Source organism: Pelmatolapia mariae, linkage group LG7 (genome assembly GCF_036321145.2).
Source record: "Pelmatolapia mariae isolate MD_Pm_ZW linkage group LG7, Pm_UMD_F_2, whole genome shotgun sequence".
NCBI lineage: Eukaryota > Metazoa > Chordata > Actinopteri > Cichliformes > Cichlidae > Pelmatolapia > Pelmatolapia mariae.
In genome coordinates, this window is record NC_086233.1 from 19548824 (window position 1) to 19573136 (window position 24313).

The window sequence follows — 24313 nt, forward strand, 5'->3', positions numbered from 1 at the left end:
AATTTCAGTCAAGCTTCACTTTGGATAGTGACACAGGTTTTCCAGCAGTTTCCAGTTCACGGCAGGCCTGAAAGCCTTGGTGGTTTCTGGTTTGTTCCTGAACAATTTCCTCTGATCTGAGGTTGAGTTGGGTCTTTCTTCCAGACCATTGAGTGTGGTAACACATTTTAATAACTTGTGTACAGTTGTTTAAACTGATTATCTTGGAATCTGGAGTTATTTAGAAATGGCTCCAAGAGACTTTCCCATCATAAATCTGCAGTTCTCCTCCTTAGATCTTCACTGAGGTCCATGGACTTTCTTATTATGCCGTGTTTTGGTCAATCCAGTGAGTGCTTTCAAACAAATCGTTTTTATCTTTGTGAAGAGAAACTACCAGTTGTAATCAACCATTCTCACTAATTCGAACTCAAAAGACCTTGTCAAGTTGAAACACTTTGTGAAACCTTCAGGACAACGTATTAAAAGATTTAAATGAGTCTTTGTATATATTTGAGGCTATATGTATACTTCAGACTCTGCATGGAATAGAGAAAATCCAAAATAAAATCATGCACTCATATCTTGCTTTTTTAAAATTGTTAAAAATGTATGCTGCACAGTCCTCCCCCCTAGGAAAAAGAACAGTGTCCACAACTGGTTCGTGTCCACAACTTAGGTGTGGTGTAGCCAGATTCTTTGATTAGAGTGGAAGCGTGGTGTTGCAGCATCTGCTCTGCAAATGGTCCAGATGTTACTGTTTTCAGATTGACTTTAGCCATAGTGTCACACTGTGCTGCTGCTAACTTCTGCGTAATGAACAGTCAGTGGCAGTAACACTGTGAAATGAGGGAAAGGTGCCAAAAATGGCAGCGAAGAAGACAAAATGATTAAAAATACACAAAGAGGAGCAGGTGTTTTTATAATCTTTATTAAAAGCACTTTGTATTTATATTCCAAGCCTACCTACAAGTTGGGTAACTAGTTAAGGTTATTTATTAAAATGCTCAGCATACCACTGCCCCTTTAAGATTTAGTCGATGCAGATTTAATATTTCTACTGTTTTGTGAGAAGATTTCAAACCTTCCCCTGTAAGAAATCCTGTTTATTAGATTAGTACTCGGCTGGTTATTCTTGCACACAATCCATTTTAATGAACACGTATTAGTACATGATAAAAGTCCACAGGGCACCTTGGAAGCCGAATTGAATGTGTCATTTTCTGAATATTGCGATGAGCTTAATGCTCTTTATTTTAATTCCAGGCCTTGTTTGCCACACAGACATTCGCCATGGGCATCAACACGCCAGCTCGCACTGTTTTGTTTCAAGATTGATGACAAAAATCACAGCGTTGGAAGAGCGCACAATCAGACACATACATTGATATTTTATTTTATTTTCTTTCTTTCTTTCTTTTGCATAAAAACATCATCTGTAGGCAGCAAAGGCATGCCATGGCTAGCAATGTCAAGTCCTGTAAATAGATCATTTTTTCTGCAGCAGTATTACTTTAGATATGCATGTTTGGAAAATTTAAACCTCCAGAAAGAAATCTGTCTGTCTATGGCTTCTGTTAGAGGCCAGTAAAATGCAGAGCTCCCCATAAATTGTGAAGTATGCAGTTACTGCAGCGTGTTGCTCTGAAGCCTTTATAAGGTCTTCAAGCGCTGCAGCTTGCATTGCCACATAAACAGCCACGTATTGTTTATAAGAGCTGGGGGCTCTTATGTGCTCTAAGGACTGGAGAAATTGAGAGAGGGAGAGTGAAACTGCCCTCCAAGAGGTTCATCAGGAACATCTGTTGCCTCTGATGGTGCCAAAGCTCCACGCAGGCACTCACACTTCACCTTCATTCTTTAAAAATCTCCATTCCAAGTCAAGAGCTGATCCCATGGCATGCCTGGATTGAAAGTTGGATCATTTAAACACTTTTTTAGTTAGTTTTTTTTTTTTTTTTTTGCAAAGAGAGGTAAAAATGTGGAGTTCAGTAAGTGCCATGTGTGATGCAATGAACAGTCTTCAGAGGCCTTTGGAAAAATGCTTCACTCTCCACATCACAACATAGATGAGTGATGCAGATTTATAGCAATGCAGATATAGAGTATATCCACATGTCTTTGTGTGCTGGGAGGAGAGGAACGGATGACAGAGCGACTGTTTTTTCACGGTGAATAAGAAGGTGAGCCCAGCTGTGAATAATCTGGTATCCTTTTTATTAACCATCAAGTCATGAAGTTTTCAACTTCTAGTCTTCTTCCTAATCGTGTCCTTGCAGACCACCTCACAGCTGTCTACACACTCTTCTTTGATGCATTTCTAGTCATTCATATCAATTACAATCCTACTAAGAATCTGTGTGAACCACTGAGTGGAGGTTGTCAGCAGTGACTCTGAAGTTGTTCTGTGTGTCATGAGGCCGCTTGGTGTGCTGTCAAACCTTAACACAGAGTCACAAAGAAGCCAGAGAGTCTTTGTCCCCTGCCTTTGATTTGACACATTTATAGCTGCGCTGCTATAAATACGCAGCGGGCCAGCTTTTCAAAGAAGTAGTGTTAATTTGAAACTGTTCGTTGGCGCTGTGACAGCTCCGAACTTGCACTGAGTCTTGGAGAAAGATGTCTGTGGTTCAGAGGTTGTGATTACAAAATCACTATTTTAAGTGGAGAAAATCACTTCAGCCTGCATTTATTTAGATTTCTTGGCCCGTTTTAGGAAAAAGCTGACATTTTAATCAGAATACGTGATTTATCACAGCTGTACTTTTGTCCAGTTGATGTTTTTGTGATTTCATCCTGCTGTGCAGGGCTCTGCAGGTCCTTTGAACAGCGGCTTCTACCTAACCTACAACATGGTGCTCAACCTGCTGCGTGTGGAGGAGATCAACTCAGAGTGCATGCAAGTCTTTCAACCAGTTCCAACACTACAGGGCTTTGCCTGATGTAGTGGAGAGTAAACATTTTCATATGTGCACACTGCAGATTAGATAAGAATTTGTATGTAAATCACTGATTTTAATAGCATCTATAAGCATATATTGTAGTATATTAAGTATTAAGGTGTCGGGTAAGATCTATCTGTATGAATCACCACACTGTCATGTGCTTTAAAATCAGGCAGCAGCTGGCCAATATAGGCAAAGAAATCCAGGAGTCAAGGAGTAAATGTCAGGCCTTATGATGACATTAAACACAAGATTATTTTTCTGAATTATACATTTTTAAACTTCTCTGTTTATCTACAGTCGTACCTTTTGTCAGATAAGAATTAGTGACCTTTTATTGTATTTTGCTTTTCAGTTACGGTCCAATATGCTCATACTGACAAACACAGGAAGAAAGCAAGGGCGTTATTCGTTATTCCTACTCCTATAGGTGGCATGGTGGGAAAATTTCCTAATATGATCGTAAGTAGATTTTATTTTATCCTGTACATTATGTTCAAAAGGTCTAACTGCATTGTGTTTAAAAAAAAAAACAAACAAAGAAAAAAAATCAGGCTGTGTTCCAGCAATTTATTACAAGCCCACCCGCACCATCCCCCCTGCATTTGTAAAGAGAAGGACAATTCCACCTGTACGGCCTTTAAAGGCTGACATATAAACTGTAAGTAATTTGCATGAGTCCTTTCAGTTTGTGTATCTCTAGGTGTTTACACATGTTCAGAACAATACGGCCTAAAATTACTTATACAGTCGAAGGTACTTCAATAAGAAATACATGAGCAACACTTAAGGAACCAAAGTAAGTTTGTAATGTGCTGAGGATTAGCCAGGTTAAGTTTGAATGAAATGCTAAGCTAACTAGTCCAGCACAAACTGGATTACTAAACTGATTCCTTTGTAGGCTGGTGATTAACCCACTTTTCCTAACAGCTTCAAACTCCTGCTGCAATCCTTTATCGTCCTTCTTTCATCTCTCTACACTCCAGTCCTTACAGACGCCACCGTTGGTGATTTACATTTTTTACATGTTTGTTTAGCAAAGCAGGTAGCACTGGCTGAACTGCACATCTCACAGAAATATTACGCTCAGTGAAAGTGACTTTTGTTTCATGCTGTGTAGCATGAGTGTTTTAGAAACAGTGATCTTTTTTGTTTGTTTGTTTGTTTGTTGTTGTTTTTTGGTGGGCTCTTATTTTGCCCACACACAGGGAAAGCACCAAACAGGAAGCAACTTTCTATGTAAATCATGAGAATGGCTCATCCAAATGGTCACAAGTTTGCATTGTACTTACTCTGTGTCACATCAGAAGCAAAACAACCATGGTATACTCCAGTACTCCGAGAAGTCCCATATGGTCTAGCGGTCAGGATTCCTGGTTTTCACCCAGGTGGCCCGGGTTCAACTCCCGGTATGGGAAATGTTGCATTTGGTATCTTTGTTATTTTAGATGGGTTCCCATTCAGAAGTAATGTGGGAAAGTATAACGTAAATATCCAAAAATTTACTGTTCATCTGCACGTAGCGTTTTCAGTGGGAGAAACGTTTCGTCACTCATCCAAGTGACTTCTTCAATCTCAGCTGACTGCAGGTTTCCCCAGTTTCACCCATCGTGGCCAATTTGTACATGGGAGAAGTGGAAAAAAGAGGGCTTTGTTATCCTACCCTGGAACACCACCAAGTCATTGGTTCAGGTATGTGGATGACACATGTGTGAAAATCAAATCTCAGGACGTACCGCAATTCACGGATGACATTAACTCGGTGGACCGACACATCAAATTCACCAGGGAGGATATGAAAAGTGGCAGGTTAGCCTTCTTAGACTGTGAGATTTCCATCAGTAATGGGGGACATCTAAAAGCTGATGTGTACCGGAAACCTACGCATATGGATCAGTATTTAAGATTTGACTCTCATCATCCACTGGAGCATAAACTGGGTGTCATCAGGACGCTACAACACAGAGCGAACACCATCCCCACTGACACAGCGGCCAGGGAGGCAGAAGAACAGCACATCAAGAAGGCCCTGAGTAAATGTGGTTATCCCAGCTGGACTTTTGTCAAAGCTGGAAAGGCACCTAAAGAAAGCTCCAGCCGATCCAGGAGAGAAGGACAACCGCTGCCCAAGCGAAAACCTGTAGTGATCCCATATGTGTCAGGAGTATCGGAGTAGTTGAGACGCATTTTTTCTAAACACCGCGTCTCTGTGGCTTTTAAACCCCAAAACACGCTGTGCCAAAAATTGGTCCACCACAAGGATCGGGTCCCCCGACACAAACAGAGTAACATAGTGTACGCTGTTAAGTGCCAGGAGGATTGCCAGGATTTATACATCGGGGAAACCAAACAACCTCTAGCGAAGCGGATGGCACAACACAGAAGAGCTACCTCGTCAGGCCAGGACTCTGCAGTCTATTTACACCTACAGGCCAGTGGACACTCTTTCAAGGATGAGGATGTACACATCCTGGACAGGGAGGAACGCTGGTTTGAGCGCGGAGTCAAGGAGGCCATTTACGTGAAAAGGGAAAGACCATCTCTGAATCGAGGAGGGGGCCTAAGGGTACATCTGTCACCATCTTACAATGCTGTGATTGCAGCCATTCCCCAACTCTCTGTCATTCTCTGTCATTGATCAGTGGTTGCTGATCAATGGTCATGAGAATTTGCATAATTATGATGAAGGATCTGACCTCCCAGCCTATTGACTATGTGCACGTTAGCATATGCTACTTCCGGTGCGGAAACTCCTGTGGGGAGCTTTGTTTCCGGTGTTCGCGCCCTGCTATGGCCCCTAAACCAACTCATTTACCAAATGTCTTGTGTAGATGAAGCAACTTGATCAGCTGTCTTGTTGTGTCTGTGCTGCAACATACGTCCTCTTTACTGCACGAGGGTGTAACCATCAGTATCTTTGCATCTGTCCATTGCCAGCTGTTTCGTGTTGCACAAATCTGGGCAACTCTTCCAAGTTTGTGTCATTTTTCCTTCTGACCAGATGCAGCTTTTTGCACCATCTCTTCAACATCCTTGTACTTCTCAGCACACTGTGTTTATGAGCTGCAAGGGAAATAATATTCTTGTTACTAAAAATGATTCTGAAGTACGATTTCAACTCATTTACACGAGGCATTTTTTGACATCAGTTTCACTTGTCGACAACTTTAATCTCGACATTTCTACTTTGTGGTCAAACTATTATTTCAACTTTAGGCAGTACAAAATACCCTTTCTCATTAAACCTACATTCATTTGTTTTTCTATTGTTGTTATGGGGTTTTAAAGCTTTTTTTGTTCACTAGGAGGAAAAAAGGATTTAAAAAAGGACCTTTCTGACAGAGTTAGTAATGCAAGAGCAGTAAGTCTAACGCTTTCAAGGGCCTTTAAGTAGGCATAAACTCCAAAACAGAATGGAGCACATCCTGGTAAATAAACATCACTTTGATTGGGCCGCCAATCAGAAGAGACCAAGACAGTTTATAATTTAAATAAGAAACATCAATAATAATAAAAAAACCTAGGTTTACCAAACAAGTTTAGATCTCACACTCGGGAATCCTGTTTTATTTTTTTATTTCTAAAAGGGAAAACATGGCAAATGATGCTGGTGACAGAGCTGAGTAGTGCTCATAGTGAAAATCTATGATGTGAATGTAAAGGCTCATTTAAATTTTTTCTTTCAGATATTGAAAGGACAAGTATAAGAAAGTCCTAGCTTTACAGTTTAAGTGTGCATGCGTGATCTCTTTTCTTTACCAACACAAACGCGACCACCAGCACAGAGAAGCTGAGCTTGAGATTTAAGAGTTTCTCGCTTTGATTTCAGCTGCGCTGGTGAAATCTTTGTGTTGTAACGATGAGGGTTAGAGGTTTTTAGCAGATAAATGAAACTGTTGGTGCTAGATAAGCACGCAGTTTTCATTCACATTCCTCTCCATCACTCTGACAGCTAAAGTGGTGTTTGAAATGATCTCATGTGCAAGACAGCTGGTACTTATCGCACAGCTTTGTAAGGAACCCCGAAAGAAGTCCAACAAGTTAAATATGAGAAAGGTTGCTTGGCATAAACACTAATCTCACACCCCACAGTGTGGATGGCAAACTGCTGGGTGGAGCAGCTTCTAAACAGAAATTGGGTTGGGCTCAGGAGGTAGAGCAGAAGGTTGGTGGTTCAATCCCCGGTTGCTCCAAGCTGCATGAAAAAAGGTGTTCTCACGCAAGTTGGTGAACCCCAAGTGTTCACTGGATTGTGAATGTTAGATGGGAAACTTGCATGAATGGGTGAGTGAGCAGTGTTGTATAAAGCACTGTATAAGAACTAGTCTAAATAACCCTGTGCGTTAAAGAAAACTGAATAATACTTGATTTGTTTTGTTTTTTAAAGAGTTTATGTTTCATGTGAGTGAATGAAAAAAAAAAGATTTTTAAACCACCAAATATCAGTATCAGTCTTAAAAAGTCATATATCAGTTAGGCTCTAATACAAGGTTTATGAGAGATGCACAGCATGGTGACTCAGCTGTGTGTAACATGATTGTTCAGTCACTATCTGATTGGTCCTTTATCAGCAAATTGCTCAGTATGGGATCAGTTTTTTAAAGCATCTTACAATCTGTTAAAAGATGCTTTTGGTCTTTATTTTCATGCTACAAATCTGTAGTTTGAGTATTAGTACTATAATCAAACTGTCACAAGAGGCTTTACAAGAGAGGGTTCACATCAGTGCTGGCATCTTTTTCACTTCTGCTGCAGCCCTGTTTTCATTTATTACTGATGAGACAATGAAACTGGACCCTCACATGGTGAAATGCTGAGCATCGCCTGAGTCACGATGCCGTCAGAGAGTTGTAATTTAGCTTAAGGAGACGTCTGCTGCAGCTCTTCATGTCCCACCTCACATGTCACACCTCCTCTGAGATCCTGTTTTTTAAAAGCTCAAGTTTGATTTAAAAAAAAGAAAGAAGATAAAAGTAAATGTTTCCAGTCCTGATGAGTTCCTGCTGACTGAGATGATGTCCAACAGTTTCTGACAATTGAATGATCTGACAGCTGACCAAGCCACCGCCTCGCTGTCCTGCTTTGTCTTCCAGGAAAACGTGGGGACAAACGAACACAAACATGTCATTCCTTTGACTCAGCGTACAAATATTCATCCTTCCCCGAACATTGACATAAACAACTTTATTCCTATTCCCGCACATTAGAGCTCCTTTTGCATTCTTGGCATCTTCAGGTGGATGGATTTTTTTATGTGGGTTCAGCCTAACAAATGGTCAAATGGACTTTGCCATATTTACCTGATGGCTGATGGAAGGCTCTGATGATGGTCAGGTTTTGTCAGCAAACCAGTCCCACTCAAACAGCACTGGCTTCTCTGAACTGTTAATACTGAATAATGAAGGAACTGCAGTCTCGGTGTGGAGCAGCCTCAGAGTGATGATCTTTGGTGCTTTGTGGTTTGACTGTGTTGAGTTCAGTGGTGTGTTTTGGAGCTACTGGTGAGGATTTAGTGTCTTCTGTTAGTGTTTTGACCTTTTTTTCTCTTTCAGCAGGACTTTTGTTACTCCTCTCACTTCTTAGTCCTTTATTTGTGGACATAAAGGTGTGTGTGTGTGCATATGTGTGTTTGGTGTATACAGGGCTGTCATCTGTCACTAAAGACCACCTGCTGCTAGTTCAGCTGGAGATGATAGCTTCCCAGCCCGATTGGCTGTGTGTTTCTACACCATTTGGTATTTGGAGAAAATCCAGCTGAAACAGCTGCTTTGAATGTTGTTTTCTTGAAGAAGAGATGAGAAAACAAAATTTAAAAATGTATTTTATACTCCGCTCTCCATGTTAAATCTTCTTATAGCCCCATAAGCTTATTTTGTGAACATCTGAAAGGGGTCCAACCCAAGGATGAGACCACATGACTTAAACCCAAAAGTGTATATAGTAGTTAAAACCACCTTTAACAGAAGCTTCTCCTGAACATCCTTAAATAAGGATATGAAAGCTTTTTCTACCACCCTGGAGCCGCACTTGTAACTGAGATTTATTGTGTGCGGTTTGAGTCCACCAACATCGGAGTGCCAGCACTGACCTCAGCTGCGAAATAATGAATGGCATCATAACAAGAAAGTAAAACTGAGCTGAAATAGCTGAGGGAGGATTTAATTTACTTGTTTGTTTTTATCACAGTAACTGTGTTAACTCAACTTAACATTTCTATGATGTTGATTTTACACATAAAAATATTTCAAGTCTTAATTTTGAGGAAAATCAGAAAGTAAATATGTTAGACTATTAATGGACGACGTTTTTCAGAGTTCAATAGAAAAATGCTCAGCTAGTAAGAAGTACTTGCTTGGTGCTTGTTTACCATGAATAACTACAGTGTTACTGTTGCATGCAGGCAGTCAGCTTGTGGCGCTGAAGTTGTGTTACTGAAGCTGATGTTGTTTTGAATGCAGACTTCAGCTCGTCTGCAGTTTGGGGCTGTTAGGTAGTTGTTGACAATATCTCACAGATTATGTACGGGGTTCAGGTCAGGCAAGCCGGCTGGCCAATCAGAGGCAGTAATACCAGATCAGATCTGATTGGTAGTAGTTTAAGCCATGCAGGCAAGTACTATGCTCCTACTGGAAATCTGCATGTCCATAAAGCCTGTCAGCAGATGGAAACATGAAGTGCTGTAAAACCCTAATGGTAGATGTTGTGTTGACTTCAGACTTGTTAAAACATCAGCAGCCAATGACACCTGAAATCATCATAGTGCAGAAACTTCATACTGGATCTAAATCTACTGGCAACAGATTCATTTATCACCAGATATTTATTAGTTTCTCTTAAAATGTAGTCTGTGTTAAATCCCTAAACAGCAGAGCCTTTTCACAATTGTCAAACAGTTTGTTAGATGTATTGCTGGTCAATAAATTTTAGGCACTTATACGTAAAGATATTTGATTGTTATATTATGTATTTGTAATTCTTTTCCTTTGTTCTTTTTGGGGGGGAGGTGCATGTTGAATGACCAATAAACTAAGCTTTCAGATTATGCATCTGTTCAGGAAAAGTTATGTCAATATTGTAAAACATGTTCAAAAAGTCATTCTTTAACTTCTTTTCCTGCAGGAATAACAAAGATCAAAAGCCTGCTGCTGGTCTCTACCCACAGCACCTCATCGAGTACTAAAGATAAAAACCCTGTATGCAGGAAAAACGATGTGTTGTTGATATTAATAAACAGCTTTATTTTTCCTTGTTTTTTTAGACGAGGGAGCGTGATGTACACATTTGACATATTTCAATAAATGACTGTAGGGTGATTTGTTTACTTACAGATTATATAAAAAGCACACTGTCCATTTATTTATGTTTACATTAGTTACACAGGAAGCTGTATTAGCAGCAGCAGTCCAGCAAAGGCAACACATGACTTGAACTGATAGCCTACTCTGCAGCACTCTAACCAATCGTGATACAAATCAAACTTCCTGACTTGAACATCAGGTTAGATAGCTGGAGAGGAAGACGGCGCTGACCTGGAGTCGGCAGCTGTGTCGACAACCTCTGGTCTAGAATCGGCTTTGCCGTCAGCCCTTTAATTAACAATGAACCTGAGGCAGCATGATCAGAAGGATGGAGACCAAGCTGACCCTAAAGCAGATCATCCAGCACACTGACTCCAGGTCAGGAAAAGCACTAAGCAGAGATACATTCACAGGTTTCCAACCTCCCCACCCCTCCCAGCAGTGGTCAGACCCTTTAGTGGGTGCATGCAGGCAAGTCTTTCCATTGGTTCAGTAGATTCATACATGCTAAAAAAAAGATTTCCATCCTTTCAGAACCTCTAGCCCCTAACCTACATCTGCTTCAGTCAGCTTAACTACAGGGATTGTACAGGTTGTCTCAGCTCTCTCCAGCCACGAGGAGAAGTGGTGGACAAGACAGCAAACTGTCTTGAAATTGAACAGGCCAGTGTGGTTTTTCTAGGATGTGTTTTGTCCACCGGAGCACTTAATGCACAATCAAGTACTTCACGTTGTAAATCCATGCAGGGTATCAGAGATAATTGGCATGAGATGGTAGGTAGAGAGCTGGGATCCCGGGAGTGCGTTTGGACAGAGCAGAGGTCGCCTCCACTGCTCACTTAGCTTAGTTAGGGCTTTCAAAGTGGTTTCCATTTGTCGGCGTCTCCTGCAGAGTCGTGTGTGGGATGTCTGCCTCTTTACGGGACTCTGTTTGTGGCTTGAAAAAGTCTGACACGAAGAAGACCTGTAAGAGACAAAAAGATAAATGAATAAAATAATTAAAAATGAGTGCTACTGAGGTTTGAATAGTTACATCTACACACAGCGTTTGAGTACTTACCCTGACTACCAGAAGGGGGTGATATAAAAAAAAAACCTGCGGGCTGAACTTAAAGATCAGTGCAGGACTTACCACGAGAAGAGCCATGAGCGCGCCCTGTATGAGTCCGGTGAGAACGTCGCTCCAGTGATGCTTATAATCAGACACTCTTGACAGTCCGGTGTACACAGAGGCGGCAATCAGGAAAAACTGGATGGTCGGTCTCAGCAGCCGCGCCCAGTCGGCCTGGAGCCGAGCCTGCAGGTAGAGCTGAGAAACACAAGGGCCATGCTTTTTCAGTACAGACAGTCGCAAACAAGCACATGTGTCACTGTCAAAGCCTAGTACACACTTCTGTTGCCGCTTCCGCAATGAGCGGCTGGACGTTCACGAACGGAAAGGATGTGAAAAAAACCCTGCTGGTCTCAGAATTTTACTGATAGAAGGAATTTGTTCAATGCAGGCCGTTTATCTGCAATTGATCGATGATCTAAGCTGATAAATGTCTCTATACCTCTGTTTGCCTCAGGAACAGTGTCCAGTGAGTTCATTTGTTTATGTTTAAAACAGGGTGTGGCCCCAAGGACAGACAACCTCCATGGCTTTGCAAAGATTCATGCTTCGTGTCTTCCTGCTGCACTTCAATTCTGACGCAAATGTCATTTAAATGGAAGCGCTTTTCCATACTTCAAACTTCCTCTTTGCCGGAGGGGGTGTGTGAGAGCTTTATCGGTGCCAAGACTTTGTCCCTGCGTCTATTTATATCTGCTGCTGTTGAATGAGTCAGCAGACCGCAAAGTCCATCAGAGCCGGGCAGTAAAATCTCCTCAGAACAACACACAGAAGTGCTGCTGATAACGGGCGCGAGGTTGAAGGTGCACAGATGTAATCTTAAAGGACTGTAAGTAATCATTTGGAAAATAATGATGTCTGCTTCGTGACGCCATGAAACAACAGCCAGCAGACACTCAGCTTATCATAAACAGCCTGGGTGAAGCATTTGTATAATTTCTTCTAAACTACCAGGAAGATGGCTACAGTTATGGACTTGTCAGCGTAGCGGAGAGGTGAAAAGTTGTGCCTTTGTGTCCATTAGACCATCTGAAGGAGAGTTTCCTTGTTTTCAACGACAGACGGGCGTAGCTGTACATTAACAGGCGGAAGATGTAAAAAGTGGAGCTTTGCTGGGAAATAAAGGGAAAGTTCCTGCACTCTGTGGGGGACAAAACTCCAAGTCACAACTTCTAATCACTTTTATTTCTGCTTCCAGAGCAGGTTTGCTTAAGTAACTTCAGTTTTTATTGTTTAAAAATGCTAAACATTTTCAAACAATAAAAACTAAACTAACTAGTTTGGTTGTTTGCTTTTTTTTCTCCCTACCCTCACCTCCAACCGGGCTGATGATGGCTCCTCCCTAAGCCTGAGCCTAGTTTTGCTGGAGTTTTCTTCCTGTTAAAAGGGAGTTTTTCCTTCCTACTGTCGCCAAGAGCTTGCTCACTGGGAATCATCTGACTGTTGGGGCTTCTCCGTATTACTGTAGGGGCTTCACCTTACGATATAAAGTGCATTGAAGTGACTGTTGTAATTTAGCGCTATAAAAAACTTTGAATTGAATTAAGATTTTATTAGTTTCAATCTAATTATAATTAGTTAAAGTTATAATTTTAATTATAGATTTTCAACCATAAGAAAATCCCCCCACTCACCCCGACCTTGGATTGGATAAGCATATAAGAATGGATGGATAGTTCAGTGTTAGTTTTAGTCTTTTTTCTTTGGAGGGCATGGGTCAGAGGCAAGATTTAAGAAAATCAGTACAAGAATTACAATAATAAAACAGAAAATTTTAAAAGCAGTTGACTCACAGTCTTGTGGACTTCCTCAAACATGTCCATCAAAGCCTGATCAGGCAAGTTATCATAAAATTTAACAAACTAACAAATACTAAAACTTTCTCTTTGTTTTAATTCATTTTAGTTACTTTTTCAAGGAGTCTGATCTTTAGTTGTTGTTTTTTTTGATTAGCTAAAATGTTTTTTTGACATCAAATTTTAGTTTTCAGTTAACTATAATAACCTTGCTTCCTCAGCCGCCACACCGGTCAAGTCAAACATTGATGGATGGGATTACAGATCAACATGCAGCTGGCTGAGATACTTACAGCGAGGAAGAGCATGCAGTACATGGAAAAAGATGAGTGGCCGGAGTAGAACGAGAGCCTGCAACAGAGAGACAAAAGCACAGCTCAACACCCGAGTAAGGACATGTTTTTATTAACACAGCGGTCTGAGCTGACTGGAGAGTCCCCGGCTTTAGTTAGCTCTCATTTGAAACACCACATCAGCAGCCATGTGCACACACTGTGGATACCGTGGCACAATTTTCCCAGTCAGGAGGCTTTTACTGATCAGATTTAGGGCCTGGACTGCAGCGCAGAACAACCTGCTGCTTGTTGAAAATCAGTGGATTATGTGGAGGAATTTGGAAAGAAAAATATCAGCTACTGCGTTAAGGATCTCTATAAACCAATACTTGCAGTACTCTGCTTTAAATTCAACATCTTATTTCCAATAACCCTAGAGAGCCAGGTTAGCATGAGCCCCAGGAGCTGTAATAAACGAGAAATATAGTAGGTTGTGATAAAAACCCAGAATTATCCTTTGACCTAAAAGCACACTTTAGGCCCACAGAGCTGCTAACATGACACTTATTTTCTTTAAAAGCTCTACAGGAAATCCCTCAAAATGGCAAAGCTGAAAATCTTCATCATCATTAACAATTAAGCTAATCTATAAATCAACTCCCCAGCAGTGACTGTTGGTTACACCCAGCAGAGTAAACGCAATAACAATGCCGACCTCCATAAATCCCCAACAGTGTCATCAGATTAGGACTGTGGCACCCTGTGAGGGATCACAGGATGATAAATTCATGATTGCCACCTTACAAATCAATATTTGTGATTTCACGTCCATGGAAACGAACTCAGTCCTTGACAGTGAGCTGTGTCTTTGCTGGGAAGTAAACCTTAGACACAGTGGTGTCATATTACTGTAAGATGATGCTGGGCAGTCTATCTCAGCCTCCTCTCTCCTCTCCTGTTGCAGTTATTAGATGCATTAGAGTCCAGCAGATCCCAACAAAGACAGGGAGCAGCTTTTTATAAAAAAAAATAAAAAAAAAAGCAGACTGTGTAGTAATAATGGTGCTCCAGGAAGCAATGATTGTGCACCACGCCCTGATAAACGTACAGCAGATACCCCAGAGCGGTAAAGGGTAGGTGGGCTCTTTACGCTCAAGGGCCGCAGCTCGAGCAAAACGTTTCCCCGTCTCGCTTTAAACAGATAAAGAAGGGGAGAATCAAATGTAACGTAAACCTCCTCACAGCCCATAATAAACATGTAACACTCTGTATTCCTCTGTGGCCGGGGCCTCCATCAGACTGAGAAGAGGAAATCCTCTCCTCCCAATACTCTTCCTCCTGCTCTGAGCCGATAAGAGACAGAGACCTTAAATCAAAATACGCTTTACATTCCTGTGATATTACTCAAAGTGGCTCGCGCTGCAGCTCCGCACATTACAGATTTCACCCATTTACCACATCTAAACACTTCCCAGCTGTTTTTTTTTTTTTAATGATCTTTATCTATGCCAGAAGATCATTAATGACGACTGTACTATGAAGGAGTGCAACATAAACAAGGTTTGTTTCCCTTCCCTAACGACCAAAATCAAATTAAGCGGTCATGTGGTTCTCAACTGAATTAACTGACCCGGCTTTTCTGGGTCTCGGTATGAGCGGTGGTGCTAACGCCGCCGGTGACGGTAAACAATGGACAATGGATGGGAGTAAAGCTGGATATTTCTTACAAGAACATTATAAAGAACAAATAAGACTTCAGAAGTATAATCCAGGCTAAAAGCAGCAGAGCTGCTGCGGCCTCAGCCAGCAACGACAAATACATTTAGGCTGTGTGAACCTAAAAATGAATTTCACTCACTCACTGTGTGCTTATAGATCATTAGTTATTATTAATCTCTGGCTCTCTTCCACAGTGTGTCTTTTTGTCCTGTCTGCCTCCCATCAACCCCAACAGATCGCAGCAGTTTGGTTCAGCCTGGTTCTGGGAAGGTTTGGTGTTTAAGTTGCTACGGTGATGTGCTCTGATGGGAAGTGAACTGTCCCAACGCTGAAAACTAAGAAACCTGACGTTCGCTAACAGCAAATCCAGCTTCACAGTACAGCCCTTTGCTTTGTTCTAACTGTGGGAAAGTAATCAAATACTTAATACTACTATTTTCCTGAGACTTAAAGTGTGTCAGAACAACTGCAGAGTTGTGTACTTACAAATACAGCTCATGGTTGTGGCTGCTGAACCACTATCTACTGCAGGATATGGTGCTGAGTGAGTGCTGAGAATCTAGCTTATTTATAATATCAAAAGGGGCCATCTCAACTGAGTCTTACGCGTATAACTGGAACCTACATATTTCTCACATTGGAGTGACGTTCCTAGGTTTGATGTGCTTGTTCTCATTTATGCTTCAGTAATACATGCAAGTGAATGCTGAGCACAAGCTGAAAGTCGGAACCACAACTCTAAAACGGTTATTCAGAGGTTGTTCAGTGACATGCTTGACCTCTGCCCTTTGTGCTTACGCTGTGAACATGTTACAAAACAATGGCCTGAAGGTTTTTCCAATAATTAGCTCAACAACAAGAAAACCCCAAAACAAACAAAGCTGGTGTGCATAAAGTTGGAAAAGAGGTGTTCGTTTCAACATCTGAAATCAAAAAAAGAAAACGAATTCATTCTTATTTGAACTCAGGCTGCAACCGCTAGTTTCAAATCTAAACATCAGAATAAAAAGATAAATCAGAGTCCATGGTGATCTGTTTAAATGGTTTGCTTTTTTCCAATAAATGGCCAGCTAGACATTATACAACATAAAGCACTGAATCATCACACTTGAGAAGCTAGCCTAGACATCATTTTTGCTCAAACTGACAATCCTGCTTCGAGCTCTGCTTTCCTGGTGCTGGGTCATACATACCGGGCCTCGTTGACCTGCTTCGCGTCTCCAGTGCAGGTGAAGTCTTCGATGTAAGTCCCTGCCGAGCAGTTGATCAGTTTCCAGTCGGGTCCGCACACATACAGGAAGTGCGGCCTAAGCCGGCCGATCGAATACTTGGCGATGTCCGTCAGAGACTGGCTCATGGCGGCACCGAAAACGAAGGTGCCGATGGCTTTGTAAATGCAGGCAACGTAGCTGCCGAAAGACGACTTGGACTTGATGCGGTTTAGATGAACTAAAAGACACTCGCCAACAATCATCTGCAACGAGGGGCGGGAGGGCACAGAGTTACATCTTTATACAGAATGACAGGGTGACACATTTAAAAAGAAGATGCAGATAAATGAACGTCAGAGGCAAAATCCCAGGATCATTTTTTTGATTTTGTTTTTGAAGACTCATCTGTGATGATTTGCTTCTTAAACAAGAATTAGATCAGAAGATTGACTCTTCTGTCAAATCAGGACCTGAATATAAACCCACAAATTAGCAAAGACTGGACATGTGGTTATGAATAATTCAATTAAATCTCATTTATATAGCACCAAATCACAAACAGCCGCCTCAAGCTGCTTTACACTGTAAGGTAAAGACTCTACAATAATGCAGAGAAAACCCCAACAACCAGACAAACCCCTTTGAACAAGCACTTGGTGACAGTGGGAAGGAAAAACTCCCTTTTAACAGGAAGAAACCTCCAACAGAACCAGACACAGAGCGGAGCAGCCATCTGCCAACTTTAAATCTGTGCTGTTTCTTCATTTCCAGTTTTTATGCTAAGATTACGACGTTAAATAGAGAAAACAATGTCATGACAAATTAGGTTTTTTTGATCTTCTGATCTAATCCTTTACAATGAAGAAAATCATTCTCATAATGTCGAACTGTTTTCTAAATACATAAATGCTCATTTGACGGTAATCAGAAGGGTTCTGCAACAGCTGCTGAGGTCACAGGAGGATGTCCACTTAACACAGTAAGCCTCTCTCTTTCAGTTCATCTGAAACTTTAAATGAAACCTGTGGCTTATGAGCACGTTATCATGTTTCTGCAACGCTATGAACAGGCAACAGGCCTCGAAGGCTTAAACAAACACTGCTGCTTCATTATTACTTTACAGCAGAAGAGCTGCTTTATCTCGACTTACAGTTAAAAATAGTGTAGGTTTAACAACTCTAAATAGCCGTTTCATTACTTAAAACGATAAAACCTGACCTCCGTCACCACTAGCAGGTTTGCGTAGACCTTCACATCTGTAGGTTACACATCTGCTCTATTTTAACGCCCGAGGCGGCAGATTAGGTCAGGTAAAAAAAAAAAAAACAAAAACCCTACCTCTTTTCTGTTTCCTCATTAAATGTAGAACATTCAAAAAAATGATTTTAACAAATCAAACTGCTAGCACATTAGTAGAGTGGGGTTAAAAGGTTTTTTAAAAAGCAAAACAAATCATGCATTGAGGATTATAACCATGCAGTTCCATTGAGCAGGGTCACGGGTATAAGAAGAAAAAAGAAGTGGCTAAAAGCAGTCAGCAAAACTCCAAACTGAAGAAGAGTAAAAAAAAACAAGATGTACAGAAGTGAACAGAAAACAAAAACTGGTGCACTTACAGTGAGTACCGTGACAGGAATCATGACACCTCCTAACAACTGATAGGAAATGGTGTCGTCTTTATAGGGGTACTTGATTGAATCATCGTTACAGAAAAAGCCCCGGTGGAAAGGACTGTGTCGCAGAGTGAGAATTGCAAATGGGAGTCCAGCTACCAGAGAAGCAATGAGACAGAGAAACAAATACAGGTTACAAGATGTCAGCGGGACAGAGATCTCTCCACCATGCAAAGCAGGAGCCAGCAGCCACGTGAGAGGGCGTCGGGGAAAAACCCACGCTCCTCTGAAGTCCGGCTTTCAGGAACATCATTAATGGTTAAAGTGTTAGAGCGACAGATGGTGAAACTGTGGTTAGTGTTTCTGTTAATGAAGAGAAGTCAATCCTAAAAAAGATTAGAGCTGAGCAGGTGCATCTCCGTTGCTCCTGTGCTGGGAACAGCGGCGATCGTGTTTCTAGGCTGATTCGGTCTCTTTGTTATCAACACACTTTCCTCTTTCCTGAAAAGAAAAAAAACTTCCTCAGTGGTCCTGTTCCATATTCCCACATATCCTCCCAAACCTCACATTAAAAGACTGGGAACAATGGAGTCAATCGTAATAACGCTGAACAGCAGTTATTATACATTGAGGGGGAAAAAAAGAGAGGGATGAATCACTGATGCTACAAAAGCAGCAGAAAGCAGACGCACGCAGCTCTTCCTGCTCTTCCCGTCATTCTCCAGAAACAACCGCTCCGTTCCAGAAGAGCATTCCAGCTATTTTAAGGAACAGAGGACGCAGCCTGAATGTCTGTTGCACAGATTAATAACAGAGACATAAAGTTCTCTCTGATGTTTACATAAAACCAACCCCCCACACCCCTCCAAAAGGCCTGGTCTCAGTCATTATCCACAATTAAATATCTGGAAATAGTCGATTGTGTGCTTTGCTGGACTAAATGTGATTTAGAGCGCTTTCACTGCGTCAGGAAACCAAACAAGTGAATTACAGGGTTTTTTTCCCCCTACAAATCCATCTGTTGTGCTTGACAACGATAATAAAATAAACTATTATTAATTGTTCTGTGGCTGTTGTAAAGTGGACATCCTCCTTCACCTTTAACTCTTTTTAATACACCTCCAGTAAAAGCAGCCGACACATATTCAGAGTCTCAGTAACAGTCAGCGGTGTCACTGCTGTCCTCCATTCGACTCTGGGTGTTTATTCTTTGATGTGCTGCTCTCTCAGTCCCCACAGACCGCCTCACAGTGGATATTTTGACTTGCCAAAGCTGATAACAACAGTAAAGACTGCTTCCCATGCAGGTGGGGCACTAAAACAGCCGCTTATGCGTCACACCACAGGAACCGGCTCAGATCGGAACACGTGCTTGTTGGCAAGTCGATATATTGGCTGCGAGGCGGGTCGTGTATGTATGTTGAGCCTGCTTTAAGTGACTCCTACTTACGCAGCTAATGGGCAGGGCGAAGCCCACAGTGTAGAGCACCGTGGAGGTGATTGTACTGCTGTGGAAAGGGTACTTGATGCTGTCGTCTGTACAGAAAAAGCCCCTTTGGTAGGGACGGATCTTACCCAGGTTAAAGGCTGCCAGAGGCAGACCTCCTGTGGAAGGAGAGACCGGGAGGAATTACCACAGCAAAAATTCACACGTTAAAAAAACATACAAAATATCATACAGAACGAAGGTGTTAGAGTCATAGTCAAACGGCACAAACCTTATTATGTGTTACTTGTGTCGTTAAATTTGATGAAAAGACCAAAATCAAAAATCAATATATCATAAGAAGTTGTTTGTTTTATTTTCTTTTTTATTGAATAATGTCTAAGAACAAGAACAATAAGAACAATGTGTGGCATTAGCTCAGGACTACTTCAGACTGGTGATTATTTGGTGAAAAAGACTGAACATCTACAACAGCTGTACTACCTTGTAATGAAATGCAGTACCCGTCCTAATAGTAAGTAAGAACTACATCAGGTTACACAAGAAATACTGGTTTATACTCTGCAACATTACATTTTAAAGATGAAAACATCTTCCGGCACGAGTGACATAACCACTCTTTGGGCAATTTGTCAGCAAACTGCGCTGAGAAGTTTTTGGCTGGACGACTGACTCACACAGATGTGAGAGGAGCTTTGGACTCGGCTAAGATAAAATACCATAAAGATACCAGAACGGGCTGATTAGTTAGACAGTCCAAAGTCTTGATGTAATGCTGCTGTCATACCTGCAGGCTGTTTGGCCTGTTTAGCCCGTTGTACGGTGCGGAGAAGACAAGATTCATTTAAGCAGAAAGCATGAGTCCATCAGTGAAAGATAATGCGGAAGGCTGCAAATGGACGGGCGCGCACAGACGCACAACGTCAGGATATGCCATCATCTACAAATAAACTGCCCATTCATTCGGCCTGGTATTTCCGCTCTGCGTGCCTCCTCTGCAGCTGTCCTCACCCTCATGAGGGACATCTCCTCACCAGCTGAAGTTGACGGCCTGGAGCAGCTGGAGATGCCAGAAAGCTGGGACAGAAACGCACTCCAGCCAGCTCACGGCTAACTTTACAACTGCCGCGAGCAGCCAAACACAAACAAATAGGCAGAGAAGAAAAAAAAGAAAAATCTTAATCTCACATTTAAAGGATGGCATTCCTATGACTCTAACCGTACAACATGCATGTGCATGTTTGGCAACATGCAGCAGTGCATGACTGCTGCTAACAGCCTCCGTCTGTCTGGAAACAGACTCTCACAAGATGCCTGCTTGTAATTTAATAGCCCCTTTGAATTAAAGGGTGAATGTGAACTGCACGCAGGCAGTCAAGCAGCTTCTTAGGGCAACACAGGTTCAGGTGTAGAGCAGAAAGAAATCTGCATCCTTTAATTGATATATATGTTTCTTTTTGCTCACCTTAAATCTAAGACATAGCAATTACTGCAATGGCCAATTGAGAAATATCAACACGACTATAAGACCTGTTGAAACATGATATGAATTAAATTTAATGACATTTTATTTGTATAGTGCCAAGCCACAACAACAAACCCTACAATAATACAGAGAAACTCCCAAGAATCATACGACACTCTGTGAGTAAGCACTTGGCGACAGTGGGGAGGAAAAACCTTCTTTTAACAGGAAGAGACCTCCAGCAGAACCAGGCTCGGGGACAAGCAGCCCCAGCCCCCCAGCCCTGTTGGGGGTGGTTAAAAAGTGCTCTTCATTATAATGGTAGACTCTCTTCGCTTCACTTTAATGGCCAGTTTGTGTTTGCCGTGTCTGGAGAAGATCTTTGGTGGGAACAGAGACTGAGAAATGAGTCTCTAACTCAATCCACGGGTCCCACCATGTGGGGCTATTCAACACGTCTACAGGACAGTTTCAGATCTGCTCTGCAATGCTTTCAGACCTTTTGAGGGAGGGAAAGTGCGGTCACATGTATCAGGAAACTTTGCTGAGCAGAGGTAGCACTGTATTCTGAACTCAGCGTCAGGAAATTTACATTTGGCTTAAATGAGTCACGGATTATAGAGCAGCATATAGACTCCAAACTTCCCCCTACATAAGGGAAAGAATAAGTCAGTGCGCCACAAGTACCAAACCACTAGATCAGGAGAGAAATCTACTGGTTCAGTGTAATTAATATGATATTCACGCATGAATTATTAGTTTTACACTGCGTCTAATGTCATAATTATTTATCAGCACATGCTTTGCCAGCACAAACTGAAAAGTCAGTTTGCATAGAAGCTGCTGAAGATAAGCTCACATATTACAGCTGTACTGTAGCACCACTGTAAGTACAACGTCAGTGAATCCAGCACCACTCCCTTCACGTGAACGAAAGCTGCTAAATACCCATTCAGCAGGTTTATACCCGCTCCCCAAATCGGCTTATATCAATAAGACTAACAGCATAGTACATAAAAGCGAGGACGGGAAAAAGGCGTTTAAATACATACCCAGAACCAGACAGACTATATCTAGTAGGACAAAGGGGATCCCTCTCATGTCGAACATGTTGTCTCTTGTCTGTGTTGTCCTGAGTCCCTGTCTGCTGCCGGGTCTTCTGCCGTAATAAAACACCAGGGGGACGCTCCTCCTCAGGACGTAGCTGCTGCTGCTGTGCTCCTTCCGATTGAATGAGAGCCAAAGGAAGGCAGCAGCGAGCTGTTTAAAAAGCACAATAAAAGCCGACGCCCTCCAAAGAAACACAAAGACCACCCCGGACACAGGAGAGCAGCTGCATATCAAAAGAAGCGAGTGTGGCTCACAGACCGGCCTCGCTGCTGTGTTTGTTGATGTTGTTGTCGTTGGGTGGGGGCGGTGGTGGTGAACTGCAGCGCAGCCGATGACTCCGCATATGCTTCATGATGGATTTACAGCCGATTTGAAATAAAAAGCTTCGTGATAAAAACAAACAGCGAGTCTCGGCTGTCCCGCGTGTCGCTGTGTGTATCCAATGAAACACGAGCCTGTGGCGGACCCGAGAAGACCCGAGGAGATCGCAACTACGCCAGGCCCGCTGCTGCCTTCACGTACCCGCGTGAAGATGTGGGAAATATGAAGCTTTAAAATGGTGCGTTCACATAATATCGGTAGATTGTTGAAAAAAAAAGGTTTTTACAATTACAAGGCAATGATTAAAAATAAGCGTTGAATATCGGTAACAGCGCTGTTTTAGAAGCTACTGGGCTAACTTGTTAAATATCACATCCCACCTCGAGTTTGTTTGGTTTTTTTTTCAAAACAAATCTGGAATCTTGCATGAATCTTTTTTTTTAATCAGTTATATTTTTTAAGTTATTAGCTATTAGTTAACGTTTTTTCCGCTGAGAAATTTCAATAGAATTATGAGCCAGGATGTGCCTCTGGCGACCCTGAATGTTTAAATACATGTATTAAACAAATATTAGGCTTTGGATATTTTGTTGCATCTTAAAAGATGTGGAGAACAGCTTTTTTAGGCTATGGCTTATAATTTGTATGTAAATAATTATAGCTAATGTCTAACAAAAACAAAAGTTTAATGCGTGCTGTCCTTTGAGAATGTCTCAATTTTAATTTCACAAATAAATAAACATTTTTCATTGAACCGCTGTATCAATATCGCCCTCTAGGGTCCGGTGGTTGAACGTGCGCACTTCTTTAGCATTGAGTCACATTCCAATGTTTTAAGTCCCGTGATCACCGTGATTTATCTGCAGATGTTTAAACACACAAAAAAAAATGACTGACATTGGTTATATAACCCTCTAAACAAAACATTGCATGTCAAATGTCCATGAAGGAGTTAAAGTTAAAAGAGGAAACACTAACTTCAGCACAGCCATTTGCAACAGCTCTAGTTCCTAAAACCTTATAAATTCAGTTTGCATACCTGATGTATTACACGCTCATGATGTTCCCGATCACATATTCATCAGTGAACAAATCTCAAATCCAAGTGAGTCACATTTCAGGTCTCAGTTTGATCAGTTTGGAGACAAAGTTAAAGAGAGGTTAGAAAGTTAAAAAGAAGAGGATATGCTAATTTTTAAAAGTTTACTTCAACAGCCATCACTATTTTGCTTACTTGTTAATGCACGGGAAATAAACAGTACATAGAAAGATTGCTTTCACAATAAATGTCTCCATGACTACCTCTGAGTGCTTCCTGTAGTGCTCAGAATCAGCTTTCATGAGGAAAGAGCCATTATCAATATTGCATATACTGATATTTGGCACAGCTGTACTTGGAGAAGCATGACATCAGGGCTGCAGACTAACGGTGATATAAATGTGCTTCATTTATTCTCACACATTCATAACACCAAAAAATGTTTTAGTCTTGCTTTTAAACTTGAGAGCAGATTGCGAAATCAACCCACAGAGATGAGAGAAATTCTAAATCACCAAACAAGTCTTTATGCATACCAAGTGACACCAAAGCATACAATAAATCTAAATGAGAGAACATATCGACATCCCCAATCAAACCAGAAATACAAATAATGTATGCCACTGCACTGCAAATGATCACACCACAGTGTAACTCTGAAACCGCTGCAACCAATTCACACATGGGTACACACATCACAGACAACTTAGGTTTCAGTACTACTAAGAATTAGAGCTGTGTATAATCTGTAGCGGTTTGAGATAGGGAAGTGACACATACAGTACATAACTGGCTGTGTCACTGGAAGAACTGCGATGTAACGATTAGTCTTTAATATTGCTGTGAGGGAATTTGGGTCCAGCACCGTGTGTGCCCACTCTCCTGTAGGATGCGTCTGATCATCAAAACAAGTTGGTAGGGCTAGCCAAATATTTGTGCCAAGGGGTGTGTAACTTGATGGCATGCCAAAAGACACATTTTAAA

At 41.6% G+C, this 24313-nt stretch overlaps 1 protein-coding gene, 1 long non-coding RNA gene and 1 other non-coding gene across 4 annotated transcripts; 2 read left to right on the top strand and 1 right to left on the bottom strand.

Moving 5' to 3' along the window:
- The first annotated feature begins 4270 nt into the window (after nt 1-4270).
- Nucleotides 4271-4342, top strand: trnae-uuc (transfer RNA glutamic acid (anticodon UUC)). Its single transcript has one exon. It is a non-coding gene; the product is annotated as a tRNA-Glu (tRNA).
- A 5796-nt stretch (nt 4343-10138) lies between these two features.
- plpp1a (phospholipid phosphatase 1a) lies at nt 10139-22508 on the bottom strand. Of its 2 annotated transcripts, none has more exons than XM_063478308.1 (6): nt 21912-22508; nt 17951-18102; nt 16317-16597; nt 13423-13480; nt 11355-11531; nt 10139-11186 (listed from the first exon to the last, which is right to left on the bottom strand). In XM_063478308.1, the coding sequence occupies exons 1-6, from the start codon at nt 21967-21969 to the stop codon at nt 11067-11069; spliced, it is 846 nt and encodes a 281-aa protein (XP_063334378.1). In that variant the 5' UTR covers nt 21970-22508; the 3' UTR covers nt 10139-11066. The 2 variants fall into 2 exon arrangements, with proteins under 2 accessions (XP_063334378.1, XP_063334377.1); XM_063478307.1 differs by lacking the exon at nt 17951-18102 and adding an exon at nt 19398-19552 and having other exon boundaries at nt 21912-22505.
- On the top strand, nt 11542-16310 carry LOC134630728 (uncharacterized). The gene is made up of 3 exons (XR_010094310.1): nt 11542-12162; nt 13351-13517; nt 15318-16310. It is a non-coding gene; the product is annotated as an uncharacterized LOC134630728 (long non-coding RNA).
- Nucleotides 22509-24313: the final 1805 nt, after the last annotated feature.